General features: G+C 38.3%; 1 protein-coding gene across 5 annotated transcripts in view; it reads left to right on the top strand.

Annotated features, from left to right (window-relative positions):
• LTBP1 (latent transforming growth factor beta binding protein 1) overlaps positions 1–21032 on the top strand; it is a 191753-nt gene that overhangs the window by 69946 nt on the left and 100775 nt on the right. For all 5 annotated transcript variants that reach the window (XM_021390337.1, XM_021390336.1, XM_021390335.1 and 2 more), the window contains 2 exons: positions 15017–15241; positions 18069–18346. In XM_021390337.1, the coding sequence (XP_021246012.1) occupies positions 15017–15241; positions 18069–18346 (503 nt within the window). The remainder of the gene's footprint in view (positions 1–15016; positions 15242–18068; positions 18347–21032) is intronic.

The following is a 21032-nucleotide window of genomic DNA, read 5'->3' as shown; positions in this document are numbered from 1 at the left end:
TTAACAGACACTGGCAGACACTTGAAAAGTTCAGTATTCTTGGATAACTTGGTTAAAAGATTAGCTTTTAAATTTTCTGTAACAGTAATCAAGGAAGTTGGTCAGCCTGTCAGAGCTGCTCTTGCACTTTTTCAAGATCAAGACATTAACGTTTTTATTCACTGTTTTAGCTGGTAATTTGAAATACAATCTTTATAAATGATGGCCATGCTTGGAATATTTATTCATGCAGCAGCATTGTAACAGCTGTAGCAAAATGAAGGCCAAGTATTTATCCTGAAATGCTGGACTGGGAGGGTAAAATAGAAAGACAGATAACAGTAGAACTATTTTATGAATTGTTTACATCCTCTGCCTTGTAAAAGATGCTGAAAAAAAAAAAAAGGTATTTCCTAGTCTGCAGAGTTGAAGCAAAACATTTGAATGTTGATTCTAGGAGGAATCGCTTATTAGGAGCATTAGTTTAAGAGGTATTCATTTTTCCAGCCTCTGTTTGTCCTGTAATGTAAACTTGAGTGGACAGGAGAATGAATTTATTTACTTACAATCCAGTTAGGGTAGTGTAGGCTTTCTGAATCTGAACCACAGGTGGGCTTAAATTCTGGCTTATAATGCAAATGTTCCTCTGCAGCCTGATCTGCATTCAAGGTTTTAGGGCATTTTCAATTTTTGGTCACCTATGCTCAAATTACAAAAAGAAACGATATCTTTTGTTGTTGTTGATAATCGCATCTGCTCAGAAGGAATGCTTTCTTTCCCCCATGTTTTTATCAGAACTTTGTCAATAAATAGCTACGATATCCACCATACAGTTTACAGCATCTGTGAGTTTTCTTTGTAATCTTAAACTAATTACTCAAATTTGACATCTTTCCCTCTGGTTCTTACAGAGGCCAGATGCTATTTTGAAGAAAATACATTGTTCAGCTAGACGATTTTAATTAGGTTGAACTTAGGCCTGTTGGCAACTCATTTCCATTCCTTTGCTCACCTTAAGGACTTTAGACATCGCTATGAAGCAAAAGTCCATCTGCTCTGAAAGCACTCACCAAACTGTGTATTATAGAGAACTCAGTTTTTTGGATGTGCAGTCATAGGAAAAACCACAAATGGAAATGGTACAAAATCCACACCTGCAGCCATTCAAAGACACATGGAGTATGGTTAAAGCAAAACAGAACACAAAGTTAAAAAGCATAATGCTTTATTTTACTGTATGTGGATTTAATTTATAGGGATTAGTTTATGTATATCTGACTTCAAGTACTGCGAAAAGAGAACTAAGAGTGCATTTGTTTGAATGATTACATTGTTGCATATCCAAATAAATACACTACCTTGTACAGCTATAATTTTGTTATTGCTAAACCAAATGTCTTTGCACATACCTCACTGAAGATCAAGCATATGCCAACTGGCTTTAAAAAAAAATTCCCTTTGAATTATGCAAGCACAGAAGAGTCTGACAGATTTCTCTACTGGTTAAAATGTGCCTTAGATTATGAAAAGTTCTCTTAGCATGTATTTAACATGTCCTTTTGGATGTAACACAATCAGAAGGAAACAAGCAGTTTTACTGCTCTCTACTTATCACCGTCTTTCCAAGTTCAGCCTCTCTCTACCATGTTTTTTTTAATTCTAATCCAGATAATTCCCATCTCTGCTCAGCGTGCTGCCTGGATAAATTTAACCTTCCCACTCTTAACCTACAATTAGCTCTTAGATTTGAGTAGCACTCTGCAATCAAGAGGCCTGTTTTGTAGCATAGATGAAGAGAGATCTCTGGATCTTTCTTTTGGAACATGAACTGTATCTTCACTACACACCTCTTAATTCTTTGAGATTTGTATCTATACATAAAAAGAATATAGTACGTGTAAAGAGAACTGTGATCTTTCAGTGAGGCACATAAAGATTTGCATCAAATTGAAGTCCATGGGAATTTTAAACTTGTTTTAAATAAACCTCTTACAAAGTCTTGAGATCAGGTCAGTGAATAGAAGGAAAATGGCTATTTGCTTCTCACTCAGGAAGAGGTTTGAGCTGTAAGAAGCCCTGTTACAGAGAGCGTTCTCATCTGTATCTTATTCAACCAAATATTTTGTTAATTTGTCCTGTTGGTTGTATTTTAATTTAATTTTAAGATGATAAGCTGAACTACAGAGTTAGATTTTGTTTTTATTGATGACCTGGATGAGGGCATTGAGAGCACCCTCAGTAAGTTTGCAGACGACACCAAGCTGGCAGGTAGTGTCAATCTGCCTGGGGGTAGAGAGGCCCTACAGAGAGATCTGCACAGGTTGGATCTCTGAGCTGAAGCCAATGGGATGAGGTTCAACAAGAGCAAGTGTCGAGTCCTGCGCTTTGGCCGCAACAACCCCAGGCAACGCTACAGGCTTGGGGCAGAGTGGCTGGATGGTTGTGTGGAGGAAACGGACCTGGGGGTATTGGTCGATGCTCGGCTGAGCATGAGCCAGCAGTGTGCCCAGGTGGCCAAGAAGGCCAATGGCATCCTGGCTTGTATCAGAAATAGTGTTGCCAGTAGGAGTAGGGAAGTCATTGTCCCTCTGTACTCAGCCCTGGTGAGGCCCCACCTTGAGTACTGTGTCCAGTTTTGGGCCCCTCACTGTAAGAATGACATTGAGGCCCTGGAGCATGTTCAGAGGAGGGCGACGAAGCTGGTGAGGGGTCTGGAGCACAGGCCTTATGAGGAGTCGCTGAGGGAGCTGGGATTGTTCAGCCTGGAGAAGAGGAGGCTCAGGGGAGACCTTATCGCTCTCTGTAACTACCTGAAGGGAGGTTGTAGTGAGCTGGGGGTTGGCCTCTTCTCTCTTGTAACTAGTGACAGGACGAGGGGGAATGGCCTCAAGTTGCGCCAGGGGAAATTTAGACTGGACATTAGGAAATTCTACTTTTCTGAAAGAGTGGTCAGGCGCTGGAATGGGCTGCCCAGGGAGGTGGTTGAGTCACTGTCCCTGGAGGTGTTCAAGAAGCATTTAGATATAGCGTTGAGAGACATGGTTTAGTGGGGTTATTGGTGGTAGGTGGATGGTTGGACTGGATGATCTTGTAGGTCTTTTCCAACCTAGCTAATTCTATACTTTTATTAAATTCAACCTGTTATGTTAGTTGCTGAAACACCATTTTCCTATATAATGAGAAGCTACATAGGTCCCAGGATGCCCATTGTGGCATCTGGGGCAGGAGGATTTTTTTTACTATTGTACGCATCCCCTACAGCACTACAGCGTGAAGCTTGGCAGTGGGGCTGCATACAGCTCAGGGGATTTACATACACATTTAATTCTTTGTAACTGTGAGTGACCTGTCAGTGCTGATTGTATGTAGGATTGTGTGGCTTGTACATTAATTCATACAACTATTGTATGTTGTTAAAAGAGCCAGAATGATATGTGTTGAAGTTGTTTGGTTTGTAGTGGATTTTCAGCTGCGCTTTCCCTTTAGGGTACCTTTAGCTTTCCTATTCATTAACACTGACTCTGCCCCTTTTCTTCTTCAGAACTTCAGGATTTGAGTCTCTTGCTTTTCACTGGTCTCCTCTGTCCTAATTTATTACACTAACTGTGAATAATATCCTTCCCAATATTCTCATATTGTGTCACCTCCTCAAGGTCAACTCCCTAGAAAACTTTCCACTTTCCTCTGATGTAGCCAGTGCCAGGAAATCTTAGATAGCTTATATTTTTTTTTAACTTGTCCACAGAGATCTGGATTACGAGCTATTCTTTGTGTGTTAATGGGTATCCACTTGAAAAAGTCTATTCCAATTTTTTTCTTATAAATTTTCTTACATAAAATGAGCACTATGGTGATATTACAGTAATTGGAGAGCAGTGTCCTGATGTTTAGGAATATGGACCTTTTAAATGGCTGTTGTATTATTTGTGGCTTTTCTTTTTCTATTCTAAACTTAACGTTGTCTTGTGGCTTGGAGTGCAGTGGATCAGTGCTCAACAACCTTCAGGACCTAAGGGTGGCGCTCACCAAGTCTTATGGAGGAGGTGCCTGTGTGAGGGCCCTAGTAGTGATACGGGAAACACTTGCATGTAGACTGGCCCATTGGTGGCCCAAATAGCCTTCTGGGTGAGCCTTTCTTTACTGACAGAGTGGGGAATATCAGGCAGAAACACTTCTTGGATGTCTCAGGAAGGCATGGAAAGTTCAGTGGGATGGATCTCTGCTTAAGTATCTATTACTCAGTTTTCAGAGATGATAAGGATTCTGATGACCTGACTAGTGGTCTTCAGAGCCATTGCATAACAGAGATATGACCACTTAGCTTAAATGTTTCTTGTGACATTTTTCCATTTTGACTGATGGTATCCAAGTGGTCTGATGTCTTAGGGCAACTCTTTTCTCTGCCTTACACTACTGGCTGTTTCTACTTTCTTACTTCATGCAGGAGTCCAGCACACCTTTTGGAAACAGCTTAAATACAATATTGACAGAGCAGAGAATGTGGTGACACTAACAAATTGTAGGAGTGCATGAGTACCAACAGCTTACTGCCTTTACAGTCCAGTTAGTCATTAATCTTGTAGTCCTTCAAGGCAGGTACTGCTGCTCAGCTGGTACCAGAAAGGAAGAATACAGCCTGGAAGGATCCTGTAGCAATGAAGGTGCTTAGTAGTCATTGAATTCTGTTGAATTCTTTTATTCATTTATTCATTTATTGAAAGCAGATATATTACAAGATCATCTAATAGACATTAGTATTATGCATTCTCGGGCATACACAAACTATATGGAGTCATAAGAGCATTAGAAGTACTGGGAATATAGGAACTGCTGGTTTTCATCAGACATAGAGCATACTGTTTTCAGTGTTCTCACTTCGACAGTGGCAATTATTAAGTTACCCAGGACTACTTAAAATGATATATATGAAATCTTAATACTGTAGCATACCATTCTACTATATACACATATACTTGTATTCTGCAGGAAATTGTTTTAAGAATGATGATTTTAAAGCGTTGCTAACGTGCTACATTTTCAAATCCAGGTTTTCCTAGAGATTTTAATTGCATTGCATATGTCTTAAACAAAAAGGAAAATTTATATCAACATACTGTAGAAATCTGAATAAATGACTGGAGTACCTTGTCTGTATGCGTTAGCATCATTTTCAGAGGTCTGACATTAGTCATTTGCAATGCAGTAATTCCACAGCAATTAGTGTTGTTTTTTCCTTAGTACCCAGATTCAAGGCCTAATATTTTTGTTACATTCAACGTATCTGGATCAGCTCTAATATAATCAATAGATTCATCAAATGTAATCAGGATAGGAGTAGGTCATCGCTTAACACTTTCTGCGTCTCCCTGAAAATAGTGTCTGAGTCATCTCAGATGTTCAGAATATTAGAAGCAGATTTAACAAAGAGTAACTGTGAGGATCATGCGCGTTAGTGAGTCAGGATCCTTGTGTCAATGTTTCTCAACTACCATTTTTACTATACACTTTTTACGTTGAATAACCACAACTTTAGGCCATTTCTCTTAACAGGGAATGCTTTTAATTTTTCTAATAGCATTTGAATAGTCTGTTTTTTTCCATCCATCCTATTTCTTCTACAGTTGCTGTTTTTTTCTTTTCTTTTCTTTTTTTTTTTTTTTTTTTTTGCATCTGTTGATCGGATGGTGTTTATTTCAGTGACCTAGACTCAGGCCTCTGGTGGCATTTGACATGCTTTATGGCAGTGATCTTGAAAGGAGGTGATATGGGTCCTATGAGAGATTTAACCTTTGGATTTACATTGAGTGATAGGTGACACACCTGGGAGTGTATCTGCTGGTTGACGTTGTGTGCTCTTCTTTATGAAGTCACTACCATCCAGCTTTTGTTCCTGGGTTTTTCAGAGTACTTGATTTAAAACTAAGGAAGGCCTAAGAGTGGCATGGTGAGATTATCTTCCCTGTATTAGTTTTGAATTTCTTTCTTGGATTACTCGAAAATGTGTGTTTCTCTAAAATGCGTTGTTACCTTGTTCTTTATGACGTAAACCCGCTCCCCGGTTTTCAGTGTCAGGATCTCTTACACTTGACAGTGTCGTCTCCATTGAAGAGTGACCGATACCCCAACACTGATATGTTTTTATGATGAAAAATTGACATCCAGTGGGATTCAGCTTTTAGACCATGAATGTCAGCATCAGTGTTGGAGGTGTATGTTGAAACCTTCTTTACAGTCAATAGAGATTTATAAATTTGTTCAGCTCACTCTAATATAGACGTTTAAAATTGGTCAGATGAGTAGCTGTCTCACATACATTGACCTCACTGGGAGAATTTGTTATTAACAATGGAGATTTAGACACGTAGCCCTAATGTAAACACCCAACATTAGCAGTCTTTAATCTGCAGTTTGTGCTCCATCTCTTGTTTTAATTTATCTCCTGTTCTGTAACTGTTTCCTGGTCCATGTCTTGGCCTCATGCATCTGAATTCACTTAATTTTTCAGGAAGTGTAAGACTGTTTCTGAGGACTAGGGCCCTCATTCCAGTCCTGCAGTCTGATGTACAGGTTGCTTGCTGCACACTTTCAGAGCTATGCTGCCTTCTTGGAGTTCAAGGGAAGGTGACAGTCCCTCTGTGTAGGTCATATGGCAAGTTTTTTGAGGGGGTGTGGGGATTGCTAGAGAGATCATATGGATCTATGCTGAGCATGCTCATTGAGAGCAGCCTCTGGAATTAATGAGATTAGTGATGTAAATAAGCGTGGAAAGAACTGAGGCAACACCTAGTCCACTCCATCTTTTTCCTTGCATAGAATCTCAATGCTTTCCATTAACTGTGAAGACAGCATCCCTCCTCCTTTTTCATAAATAAATGGTTCTTCTTTTCTCATGGATTCTAATTTGTTACACATACTGCACCTTGTTTACAGTGGGTTGACGCCATCACTAAATGCTGCTAATCATTAGACAGCCTTTCAGCAGCTCACATAAAGTTCAATTATTTGTGGAGATAATGATCATCCCAGGGCTGAGCCTGTACTTCTCAGCTGAGTTAGAAAATTAATTTTAAATGGGAAGCTTGCTGTTAGCAGAGATAGATATGTAAAATGCCTGAAAATGCAGGTAACCTGAATTTGTGAAATGTTCTGCCTCTTGCTTTCCTTGGTGATTGTCATGTAGTGCTGCATTAAGTAGCACCACAGACATTCTTCTAATTAGGCTTTAATGTACTGCATGATTTATTAAATTGATGCTGATAGTGGTACATGGAGGGGCTTGAAAAGAACTGCCATTAGTACAATTTCATTTCAAGAGATGTCTCTTCCAAAATCATGAGAGCAGCAGTGAAAGTATTAAGAGAACAGCTAGTGTTTCTTTTCTGTATATAAATGTATTATTGCAGATCTGTAATAAAATAATAATAAAAAAAACAACTGTTGTAGTTCTTGTTTGTGGAACTGCATTCAACATATGTATTGTGAGGAAAATAGATTTTGTCTATGAAAAAATGCAGGAAGAGTTTATTTAGAAGAATGATATTACAGCAACTTGAAGATGGTCATCTTGGTCATCTGGAGCTGAGAGATAGTGTATCTGTAAGGTTTTTCTTTGCTAATGTAAACATTCAGTGACTTGAAAATTACTAGCCGCAGGCATCATGGTAGCTGTTGAGCTTCCTTAGTGCAATGTCTTTTTATTTTTAAATATGTACAGTATGACATTTCATGGAGTAGAGAGAGTGGCTAAAAGAGAAGGCTGTCTGCGAGTTTATTGTATATGTTGAGTGGAAGAATCCTTTTAGAGCAAGAGTAATTCCCTGGGATCCTTGACCAGCATGTTTTAAAGTGTAAAATCATGCCTATTCAGGCCACTTTAGTGACTGCTACTTGCTCGTAGTAATTCTACTGCTTCAGTCATGTGACTAGATTGAAGATGAGAACAGTGATTTGCATCCAAACCTCAAAGATCTCTAGACACCGGGCTATTTTAAAGGCAGTCTCCTGCCCCAGTCTTACTAATCAAAGAATGTGGTTGCAATTAGATCAAAGGGAAGTGTTGTTACTCGAGCATGATCCATTCTCTTGCTCAAAAATTCCCTACTAGTTGAGTACATCCTTTGACTTGGATGTTGACTTACATCTTTAATGTTAATCTTGAAATGTCATGTGTACCTAGCAATAAACTAATTAAATTACCCTGCTAATTAGCTTGATATTATTTTGTTCAGAGGTGGAGATGTTAATAAAAAGTGAATAAATATAATTCCTGAGCTATGTCATCATTCTGCATATATACTTGTTTTTTAAATTATTATAATGGTGCAAATGTAAGATATAATTTTGCCTGCTGAAAATAACGTATGCAGAAAGAATTGTATTTTGGAAATGTTAAACTTCAGGACTGTTCTTTGTGGCTAGCATGATTTTTGTACTGAGTCTTTTTTTTTTGTTTGTTTAATTAAAATATGTGAAGCTTGTTTATTTTGGCAATAATTCGGTTTCCTTGTCTGGATAAACTGCAGAATTTACAATCCCATTCCCAGCTGGGACTGTGCTACTTTCTAAAACATCTCGTGGTAGTAATAGTTTGAAAATATAGATAAATTCTAACAAAGTTCATTTGTGATAGCTGAGAAAACAGTTTAATAACTGCATATTTTTCAAATATGCAGTTCAAACTGTTAAGTTTGAAGTAGGTTGCCATTTGAGTTTTTCCCTCCAGTGTTGTATATCTTAACTTTTTTTCCAGAGGAAACATCTGAAATGCCTTCTCTATCACATTCAGCCTTTCATTTCTATTTTTATTATTGCATTGCAGCGTTTGGATTCAAAATTTATTTGATAAGGTCCTTATTAGAGTTGTTACACATCTGCTAATAAGCAATATGAAGGTGATTGTACAAAGGAGCACGCTTAGTAGTTTCTTTATTACTCTGTGGTCAAAAATCCCACATAAAGGAACGTACTACCTGGAGTGACATGACGTAGAGTTTTTTCTACTTGTAAACGTGTATTGGGAGAGAAATAACAAAAATGTGAATTTTAAAATGCAGTAGTCACTTCAGTAGGTATATCTTCTTAAGTAGTTTCTTTTATGAATGAAGCTCAGGATGAAGGAGCATTGGGTAGCCACTTTGAACGTACTGTGTTGACAACTACATATATAGGAGCTCAGAATAAGGAGAAATCAAATCCTGGGAGAATATAAACTAGATGTTAGTGTTTTTATTCACAGTTGGTATCCAGGAAGCCTGATAAAATCAGCCTCTGATAATAAAATACTTCAGCAAGAACATTCTTGGAAGTACACTCTTTACCTGTGCTATTTTACTGTCTGTTGTTCCTATCAGTGTACAGCTTGTCATTGCAAAAGTCTTATAGGTTTAAATTCATACAGTTTCAGGGCAATCTACATTTGTGTAAGCTTAATTAAGTCTAATTGTAGTTAACTAATAATTAATAGTCTAATAGTAATTAACTAATTTTTTTACTGCTGAGATTTCTGTATGTCCCATTCTCTAATGTTTTCATAAATGACTTGAATACAGGATTAAAATGTATACTAAGTTAGTTTGCAGATGATACTCAATTGGTAAAAGCTGTTGACTCCCTCGAGAGCAGAGAAACCTTGCAGAAAGATCTTTACAAATTGGAGGAGTGGGCAGCCACCACCCACATGAAGTTTCAAGTGCTGGATCCTGCACATTTAACAGATCAACCCTAGATGAATGTACAGATGGAGGCAAGGCTGGAGTGCAGCCCTATGGAAAGGGATCTGGGGAGTTGAACACGAGTCAGCAGTGTGCTCTGTCACCCCCAAGGGTCAACAGCACCCTGGGGTGCACCAGCCCAGCACTGCCACTGGGCAAAGGGAGGGGTTGTCCCGCTCTGCTCTGTGCTGTGCGGCCTCACCTCCAGCACTGGATGCAAGGTTGGGTGCCACAACATAAAGAGGACATAAACCTATTAGAGAGTGTCAGAAAGAAGGCTATGCAGAGGGGTCTAGAGGAGAAGATGTCTGAGGAGCAGCTGAGGTCCCTGGGTTTGCTCAGCCCAGAGCAGAGGAGCTGAGGGTAGGTCTCATGGCGGCTGCAGCTCCTCACAGAGAGCAGAGGGGCAGCGCTGAGCTCTGCTCTCTGCGACAGCGACAGGGCTCAGGGGAATGGCATGGAGCTGTGTCAGGGGAGGGACAGGTGGGGGTTACGAACAGGATCTCCATCAGAGGGCAGTGGGCATGGCAGTGAGCTGCTGGAGTTCAGGGGGCAATTTGGATAACACTCTCACACATAGGGTTTGAATTTTGAGTGGTGCTTTGTGGAGGCATGGGTTGGACTCAGTGATCCTTGTGGGTCCCTTCCAGCTCACGATATTCTATGATTCTATAGATAGATAGTTATCGATACATATTTTTTACTTCATATGTTTTTTGCATGCTCAACTGAGGAAGTGTGTGCTGCTGTTCTACCCATGTTTCCTGCACTGATTTCCCAGGAACACTTACTTCTTAAAAGCATGTTTCAAAATAAAAGTTCAAGTTATTATGCATATAAAAAGATATTAACCTACCTTATATTTAGGTCATCAAATACTATCTTGTGCATAAAAAAAAAAAAAAGGAAACCAGAGGAGACCCTCAAAACCATTTTTTCCCCATTTTCGTTGCTTTAGTAGTAGTGATCCCATTAAAAAGGGCTTTGACAGGGAGGATTCACCCACTATACAGCACTGCCATTTGTCAAATATTCTGAGTCCTCTCAGCAGTAGCAAAGTGGGGCTTAAAAAGCCCATCACAATTTCTACAGATTTCCTGTACCTGTCACCATTGTTTATGTTTTACCTCCTGCTGTAGGAGCTCCAGCTATCTGTACCTTTTGTGCATTCATGTTGCAGTTTCTGCACCTAGAAAGCAAGAGTAGATTTTCAGCAATTGCGCAGAACCACATGTACCACCCTTAGGATTTTAACTCTTGCCTAAAGCATATGGTATTTTGAACCATAGCATTACAAGAATATTGTTCTGTAGGATAGTGCTACACTTCAGTGCATACAACCCCTTCTTTCATATGAAAAATGAGTTGAAAGATCTGTGCTAGTTCTTGCATTTTCTGTATGCTTAGTAACATGGAAGAAAGATGCAAAAATTGCTGTGGGACATGTAGTAATGCTTGAGTAACTGTGTAGTACTCAAAGTCTACTAATCCATGAAAATACTGTGATCTAGTGAGCAATATTAAAGTTCTTGGAGAGCCTGCTGATGTATTTGAATCATGCTTACACTGGAATAGTTGATAGCTAGGAAGTCGAAAAGGCAAACAGTGATGAGGGAAAGTGAGAGAGAAACTTGTCTGTTCCCGGAGGTGCATATCAGAAGGGATTTGGAAAGCCAGATGAGGAACATTTCAGAAGTCATCTTCATTTTCTTCAACACTTTGGCTACAGGAAGGGAGTTTACGTACATCCTCGGGGTTCATTTTTGTAAATATATGCTATTTTATAAGGATTATGAGGATTTAAGTTCTTGGAATTTGTTTTGCTACACATCATTTTGATTAAACAAAAACATTCAGACTTGATTAAATTAGTTTTTTTGGAGCTGTTCAAGGTCATCTGAGTATCTTGAAAACAAATTAGGTGATATAGTTACAGTCCAATCCATAGCCACGGTAACTTTATCAGGACTCATAATTGTAATGTTGTAATATTTCTCTTTTTTCTCTGAATCCAGCCTTTTATGAACTCCGAATGGGGACATCTGAATGCAGCATTGCACCAAGTTGTGCCATATGGGGGTAATCAAGGCCTTGGGATGCCAGAGAAATCAAAGCTTCTAATTACCAGTTAACTGCTCAAGAATTAGGAGAAAACTTAAAGTGTTTCTAGATCCTTAAACAGTCTTCATGTATCTAAAACATGAATATTCATTTATATTAATAAATAATTAAATTTGTTTAAGTGTGTGTTGGCAGATCCTTAATATACAATTAAGAGATTGGATTTACTAGTCATCACTTGTGTAAAGTGAAGAATTTCTTGCTTTTCTTAGGTCCATTTGTACTTTCTTTGTTTTGTTTGTAAGATACCCATCTTACTTTGTAAGATGTGAACTGAAATTTCATGTCATCTTGTGTAGGTCTGTCCGTGTTTTTATCAGACTCTGAGCAGCTAGAGGATTTCACACTCTAATGAATGTTTTTACTTCCTTCCTTTTCCTCTTTCAGAGGAAATGAGGAAGAGCCCAGTGAGAATCAGGCTCCAATGGGTCCTTTGTCTGAATGCGAGTTATGAATGTATGAGCAAAACCAGCATCTTCTAATGGTCTCTCCCAGTGCCTGGGTCTGGGTTTTGTCAGAATGGTTTTGTCAGAGTGTTCCCTATGCCTGCTGGCAGCTTTCAGCCATTCTGTTTGTTTAAGTTCTTTAACCTCAATGACAAAACAAAACAAAGCAAAAAACTTTCATCAGAAGTTGAGCTGTTCAAACATCCACTGGCTTTGTATCCTGTTTCTGCCTTAAGTGGTCCTTTCCCCAGGGCTCCTTGCTCTTAGTTAACCTGTTATTCCCAGAGCCACGTCAAAGAAACGTAGCATTTACTTCCTTAACCTTTTTGGAGGCCTACTCCCTTTCAGCTCACTTTTCTTGAGTGGTCTATGTACGATCCTAGCTCTGATAAAATTAGTTGCTTGTGATTTCCAACGCTGGTGTCATAATTGTAGCCCTTTCTCCTGCCCATTAACTACCCGAGGAAGCATCACAAGTAGCATACGTGGGCCTGTTATGCCTATTTAGAATTACCAAATACATTATTTCAGTGTATGTCTTTCTTTTTTGACAAAGTTCTCTATTACTCATAAAGCTTGCCATTTGAGATTATCAAGTTTAGCCCAAACATACATCCTGTTTGTTCTTACATGGCTGAATAGGAATCAGAATTGTATAGTTCCAAATTTATTTATTTATTTTTATGTCAGAATTTTTTGTTTTCAGAATATATTTAATGTACTCTCATTTAAAGTTCATTCTTCATGCGCTAGGGCCAGACCCTCAAGAGATGTAAATTAATACATTCTTCACTATTACTCTTAGATTTGCCTTTTAAGTAGTATTTGTTTGCACTTAATTGCACAAGTTACTAATGTGAATAATCACAGCAAACCATTATGGAGAGGACAAGGAGCGCTGTTCTGTTGTTATCCTTCTGTCTAGTATGTTTAGCACAACCCTTTGAAGCAAAGCTTTTGGTGTGCCTTCAGGAGAGGAGTGTCTGGTCAGGGAGGGGTACCCAGTGATCCTGCCTTCCCGAAACCAGCTGCTTTACAGGAACAGGTGCTCAGAAGTAATTATTTGGTTTTGGTGGAAATATTGATTATGTTTATGTTATTTAAATGCTGTTTTTTGCTCATTTCCTTGTTGCCTTGGGGCTGGAGAGAGCAGGAAGAAGGTTGATGGGTTAGGCTTTTTACTGGCTTCCTCAGTGAGACCTTTTGATTCATGCTACTTCTCTCAAACACCCAACTGCTATCACCTAACACTACTTAAAGCTGTTTCACTGTGCAATGTGTTCTCAGCCTTACTTAGGCAAATCTTTACAAACATCTGAAAATCTTTGTGCATTGTTGTCATTAAGGTAAACCTGCTCATTTGGGCAGTTCATAAAGAAATGGTATTGAGAGAATTATCTTGTTTCCATTACTGTTGGGATCAAATTGTTTTTCATTTTGTCCTGAAGTATTGGCTTTTCTGCAAGGACATCTTTTGTACGCCAGGATAAAGTCACAACAGCATTCTAATGACCCAAAAATGGAGGCCTGTCATGGAAGAGACTGTCTTCTAAAGGCATCTAGGCTTCTTGCTGCTTATTTGCAGTTCTGCGGCTTGAAGTACTTTTGGTTAGTTTATATGAACTGAAAATTTGGGATAAGACAATAAAAATATTATATAAACACTTGCAAAATAGGGCAGAAAAAAAAACAATTTTAGTTGTATATGTTTGTGTGCTGACCTATCTTGATGATGAGGTGAGCACACAACACATCCTGTCAATGTGACGATGTCTGCTCCAGGGCAGTCCAGTCACTGTGTTTCTGTAGCACTTCTGGGCCAAGTGAATTACACAGCTGCTCAATGTCCTGTTTGTCTTCTTGTGACACACAACACACGCGTTCTTTTTTCAATACTGATACTAGTACTTATAATGGCAACAGGCTGTGGCTGTATAGACATAATACCCCTTGGGCTAACAAGCTCCAGGTTCCTAATTATCTTGCATTATCTACAGTTTCACATTTTTATTGTAATTCAATATAAACCAAGCCAAACCAATCCAGGAAAATTACAGAATTACTGCAAGACTAGATTTTCTTTCTGAAATTATTCATTCAGCCAGAGTCTTATCTTAAAACTGATAACTAACAAATGGATACTTCTGTTATTTTTCCAAAAAATCTCAAACTTCTGAAAAAATGAGCTTGCCTTGCACAAAGTTACAGTATTTTTCCTGTTGTTTTTACATCATTCAAATCTTGAAAATGTTGACAGCACTCAGTAAGACTTGGTTTTCCTGAGAACAGCTAAGGTTTACAGTGAAAAGTTTTCCTCAGTACAGTCTAATCTCCAGTGAAATTTTTCCACTGTCTTCCAGAGAAGCATAGGTGGTCCAAGATTATAGAAATGGGAGGCTGACTGAATAGAAATACCTGTACAGTAAAGATGCAGCCAGGCACCATAGTAATTTAGCGTCTTGCTTAGAAGCATAATAAAATAGCTGGTACCTCTAAGAGAAGAATGTTCTTTCTGTGTTTGTCATGAAAAGAAGATGTGAAACAGGCAGAAGATAGAAGGAGGGGAAGGAAACTGATTCTCCCACAAGGCAACCAAAAGTGTGTGTCAAATGGGTAGTCATTCTTCAGATGTCAGAAGAATAAAGGGTCTCAGCCCTTTTTCTTTCCTCCTCAACTGCCATGTGAAATGTAGTCAGATAGTACTGACTGTAGTTACAGTTGAAGCCATTAATGAGACTTTTCTTTCTGTTTTCGTTTCAGTTATTTGCCACCTTCCCTGCATGAATGGAGGCCAGTGCAGTTCTAGAGATAAATGCCAGTGCCCTCCTAATTACACTGGCAAACTTTGTCAGATCCCTGTGCAGAACGGCAATACTCCAAAACTGTACCATCACCCACAACAAGGGAATAAGGCTGTAGGATCACAGATAATCCACTCGACTCATACTTTACCACTGACAATGTCTGGACAGCAAGGTGTAAAAGGTAATTTCTTTTCTTAATAGAATTTTTTTTTCATTTGGAATTGATTCTATTTGCTTATCGGCATTAAAAAAAAATCTGACATAAAACTAAATATGCAATCTATGTTTATCGTTGTTATATCAATTGGCAGAGTCCTGTAAGTTAATTTCATAGTCAACTTTATAATGTAGGGAGACTATGATATCATTCAATTAAATAGAACAGTCTTTCCAGATAATATAAAGATAATATAACAAAAAAAAAAAAAGGTTTTTCTACTGCTACATAATTGCTGTAAAGAAGGTAGAGGAAATAGTTTCCAGTGATGTGTTGAAGTATTAGTCCCTAAAGCTCTCCAGAGTGTTTGTCACTTGAAAGGGGGTATGGTGGTGTGGGGAAGGAGAATAAGGGAATATAGTTGCCTAAACATTTAGCAGCACAGAAATTTATTTCTGCATCTCTTTAACTCTAGATCAGGTCATTATGGACAAAATGGTTAACCATAAAAATACTCTTTACAATTTTCAGATTTAGAGTGCCTGTCTTAAAACACAAAATAGATCTCTCATTGCTAAAGAGTCTAACCTCTTAATTATTTTTCCTGTCCCTCAATTCCTCATTAGAACCATCAACAGTTATGAAATCTTTTCTTCCTTTTGCATACCCAAATGAGGGTGTTGGAGAGAGGAATGGTTCCTTTCTTACAAGTACAACACATTTCATCCTGAAATGGCTAACAGAAATCAAAATTAATCAGCACATCTGTGCAGCAGTTCAAGACATGGTGAGGAGATCTGTGATAACACTGCATGGGAATCATAGAATCATAGAATGGTTTGGGTTGGAAGGGACTTCAAGATCATCTAGTTCCAACCGCCCTGCGATAGGCAGGGACACCTCTCGCTAGACCAAGTTGCTCCAAGCCCCATCCAGCCTGGCCTTGAGAACACCTCCAGGGAGGGGCATTCACAGCCTCTCTGGGCAACCTGTTCCAGTGTCTCACCACACTCATGGTAAAGAATTTCTTCCTAATACCTAGTCTAAATCTACCCTCTTCCTGTTTAAAGTCATTTTCCATCATCCTGTTGTAACGTGCCCTTATAAAAAGTCCTTCCCCAGCTTTCCTGTAGGCCCTCTTCAGGTACTGGAAGAACCAGCCTAGATTTAATAATGTGTTCAGCATTTGAACATCTGTAGGTGAATTGATAGATTATAGCAGAACAATTCACTGATTTCCTTTTGAGAGCTAATACGTTCTTTAGATATATCAGGCAGAAAAGCTAGTGGAAGCGATCCCTCTTCATACATAAAACAGTGTGTGATAATGATTTGGGATGAGTTTCATTCTTATCACAGGTAGACCATTCTGACTTGAATCACCCTTCAAAAACCATCTTCCCTAGTAGAATAAGAAGGGCCTTACTACTTCTCCTTTTGAATCTTTTCTTTATGCATTTACCTGAAATAAACTTACTCAGCATAAATTTTGATTTAAGGTTGCTTTCTGCTGTGAACAAGGTTTGAAGAGCCAGTAAAGCCCTGGAGCCGTATTTTCCTGACTTAATACTACCTTCTTACTGGTGTTGCTCTTGGGAATATACTGAAGTTTTTCCTAAATGATGCAGAACAAAGTAGAAATAAATTTGGTTTTTTTTGTGTTTCTTTGCTTGGTTTTTGTTTTTTTTTCCCTAGGAATAACTATGAGATACTAGTTAATACTGAAAATATGCCTAGCAAAATCAAAATAACGTGAAAAAATTAATTTCTACAAAATAATATAATTACAAAACAGCTAAAATAAATGAAGTATGCTTCCTAAGAAATAAAGCTGTGAGGGTGAAATTTGTAAGTGAGATGTGAAAATATCTAGATGAGTTTAAAAGAAAAAGTAGGCAGTTCAGAAGACTCAACAATCCAGTATGCATTTTAGAGGAAGTATTTCATGACATTTGTCTGTTCTTGAAGCAGTCTGATGTTTAGTTATTGGCTGGCCTCGGGTAGTCTATGCAGTACTTGCTGACCAGAGAGACCCGCCAGACACAGTAAACGTTAACTTTGTTATTCAGCTTACCAAGAATAAATCTTTTTGTGTACCTCTTTCCCTCGTCCTCTCCCAAACTACTCAACTGAGTTGAATGTTCAAGGACATTTTTGTTACGGTGAAAAGAGGCTTGAGGGAAAAACAGACCAATGCACATTTAAGTGTTCAGAGGTTCTCAATCTATAACCAGACTTAAAACTACACCATATTATATATGTGTGTATATATATATGTATATGAAAAACATTTCCTCCCTCTTTATCTGCCAAATCCTGAATTCAAAGTTTAGTGAAGGGAGTGGTGGTTTTAGATGATTGAGATGTTGGCAACTATTGCAGGGGCAAACTCTGGACTTGGCAGATATATAAAGGTGAAGGAATGAAATCTGAAGCTTTTTCTGTGTTCCAGAGAAAGATGATAGATCTGAAAAAGACAATAAAACTTACTATATATCCAAAAATAACGTGGTAGAGTTTGAATTTTGGAACTTTGAATGAGATTCTTTCAACACGTTATGACCACAAATCTTAATCTTGCAGCAGCCAATTTGGACGCTCATGTTTATGTAGCAGTCTTTACAGTCCTATAACGTCTTTCTTTCCTGTGTGAAGTTTTCATCTTCTTGCTTTGTAAATCAGGCTGTATGCATTCTTTCACCTTTCCTTCTAACCCCCAAGTTTGAGGGTTGTCTACATTTATCCAAATTCTGATGTACAAAAAAGAGATGTCTTAGAAGTGCCTGGGATCTCTTTTTTGATGTATTTTATTACTGATTTTTCTTTTGTGTTTTTCTTTCAATTACTTTAGTGAAGTTCCCTCCTAACATAGTGAATATCCATGTGAAACATCCCCCTGAAGCTTCAGTTCAGATCCATCAAGTTTCAAGAATTGACAGTGCATCAACAGGACAAAAATCGAAAGTACCTCAGCCAGGACATCCACAGGTCTCTTACCAAGGTCTTCCATATCAGAAGACCCAGAAAGGACATGCTACTTACACAAATCAGCAACCCATTCCTCATGTGTTTCCTGTTTCAGTTAAAACTCAGCTTGGGCGCTGTTTCCAGGAGACTATTGGAACACAGGTAAGAAATATTTGCTTAGAGTTCTGAGACAAGTGCCTTTAAAACAATATTATGAAAGATTGAAATAATTCTTCTAGGCTTGATGGGTTCCTGGGCAGACTGATCTAGTGGTTGGCAATCCTGTGAATGATGGGGTGGTGGGGAGGGATTGGAACTAGATGATCTTTGAGGTCTCTTCCAACCCAAGCCACTCTGTGTTTCTGTATGATTATTCACCAGCTACGGGGAAAAGATTCATTTGACCATGTTTCCAAGGAAAATTCTTTTGGAAATGGAGTGTAAAATAGGGTAGCAAGAACATTGTTTAGATCCTGCTGTTCCATCAAGCAAATATGTTGTAATTTTCTGTAGGCTTGTATCACTTATGTTCCGATTTCAAATGTTCTAGCTATCTCTTCTCCATTTATGAGCTATTTCTCCAAATAAAGTCATGACTCAAGTCATAGCTCCAGCTCTTCTGATCAAATAGTTAAGGTTACACCATTTTTCACAGCTTGGACTGTCCTTTGCTTTAATGAGCCTAATTGCTTGTGCATGTCAGCAGCCAGGGTTTTTCAGGGAGTTGTAGCCTTCTCTGAAATTCCTATTCAACTGCTGCCTAGGTTTGACAGTATTGTAGGCTAATGTTTTTACTCTATTTAGATGTAACCATTGAATGGAATAGAAAAATCAGGAAAGCCAAGTGAAAGTTTGCTAAATCAATAAAACTTTAGTTCCATTTTAGAATAATATGTTTGCACCAGCATCTTTTTCAAATGACTGTTCAAAATCATATATTCTTTTGGGCTCCTGAAAACACTTTGAGTAACACAGCATTATATATTTCCATGTATATGTAGATATACAAAGAGAAATATATATGGATAAATTGCAAAAATGTTAGTGAGACACCATTACCTACTGCTTATTGCCTTGCCAAAACTGAATTTTAAGATGAATTTTTTTTATTCTCAATGTCTGCCTCAGGCTGAAATTTGTGGGGACATTTCATTCACCTGTTCTGAGGGAACGTGCTTAAGAGTGAATATATTGTTTTAGGCTAAAAAAACCTGAAACTGTTTCATTGTATCATCTGCGTGCTTTGAAGCAGAAACTTGAGTCTATCAGGAAGGTCACTGTGCTTTTGGTTTTTCAAGTAACATGCACATAAATTTGACCAATTTACGAGCATCTAAAAATGTGTATATTTCCAGATATATTCTGCAGATAATTGTTAGATACTGGCAGGTAAATTATCCAAAGATTTCATCTTCTCAGAGCATAGTCAGCCTTCTCCTCAAAGAGAGGGCAACCATCATCTCTGAAATGCAGGATTAGAGCATGATATCCTTTACAGGTGTTTCTTACACCTGTCAGTGAATACTGTGATGCAGGAGCAGAAGAAAAAGGAGTCTGAATCAGGGTGAGAGTAGCGTAGGTGGCAGAGGTCGTGGGTCATGATAGCAATTACCTTCTGGAATCTCAAACTGAAACAACAGTTCCTGAGTCTCAGTCATCCTCTGCAATCTCCAAAGAACTTTTTACTGTAAAATATTTTTAGCTTCTTTCAGTGATGGGCTCGTGTGAAGAGTCATAGCATTCTTACTAGTGACCAAATTAACCTTAAATTCACAAGTTGTTGGTGTGGAATTAAACATTCCAAAACCTGCTGATGCAAGACCATCACAAGAGACTGTTTGTTTGTTTGTTTGTTTTTAGAGGATTAGTTCTGAAAAATGCTATGGAAAGAGTAAATTTAAACATCAGCATGCCCGAAATGTATTTCTGACAATCAGAGTTAAGTTTGCATATGGAACATTAAAAGCTAGTCTTCACTAATTGTTAAATGCTTGATTTGAGATCCCCGGTGTTAGTTTATGCTGATGAGATCTTTGAGCTTGTCTGTTTCAAGAACAGTAAAAACCTTAACTTGTTCTTTGGGAGCCTGATTCTGGCAAGTGTTGAAGTGTATGTTGAACTGGAAGTTTATGGATTTGACTTAAAGATCCTGCGCCTGTGTCTAAAAATGAATCAATCTCTATTTCATAAGAACGAGAGTTCTAACAAACATGGCATTGCCATGTGATGTCTTCAAATACTGAAATAAATTGTGATAGTGTTTTATAATTATTCATACTTCTCATATGTATAGGAAGATACAATTCCTTCCTCTGAATGTTAGACTTGGTATCTTTTTTTTCTTACCTGTTATGCTGGATAAATTTCATGCCTGTTCTTACTGCTACATGCATGAGTGGGATATGTCAAATGATTTATCCCTATCCAAAATTTGCTCTGTGCAGTGCTTCCCTCTCACATTGGTTTTAGAACTAAAGCTTAATTGTCACTCAGTAGAAAGCAGTGATGTGCTCCTTTTTAAAGGGGGATGTAAGGGGAAATCTACTTGCGTTGTCTTCAGGCCTGACTCAGAAACCTACGAAATGCTCAGTCTCAAATTTTTCTAATGGCTTTTGTTTTTTAATACCTCCCTGAAAAACTGTGCCTTTGCAATGCTCTCAAGAGTGGAATAACATGTTCCCATTTTTTACAAACTTCATTCATCTTTAGTGTCTGTATTGGACAAGAGCATACTAAGATTTTTTTGATATTTAATTTTATAGTTCCATTTGGAGATGGAGTTGTAGGATTGCATTTTATAGAGCATTTGTTTAAGAATTTGCTGTAAATATAGATTCAAGTGACTCAT

This window comes from Numida meleagris, chromosome 3, assembly GCF_002078875.1.
Source record: "Numida meleagris isolate 19003 breed g44 Domestic line chromosome 3, NumMel1.0, whole genome shotgun sequence".
Classification (NCBI taxonomy): Eukaryota; Metazoa; Chordata; class Aves; order Galliformes; family Numididae; genus Numida; species Numida meleagris.
The sequence above is the reverse complement of the archived record's forward strand: the minus strand, read 5'-3'. Positions and strand labels throughout refer to the sequence as shown.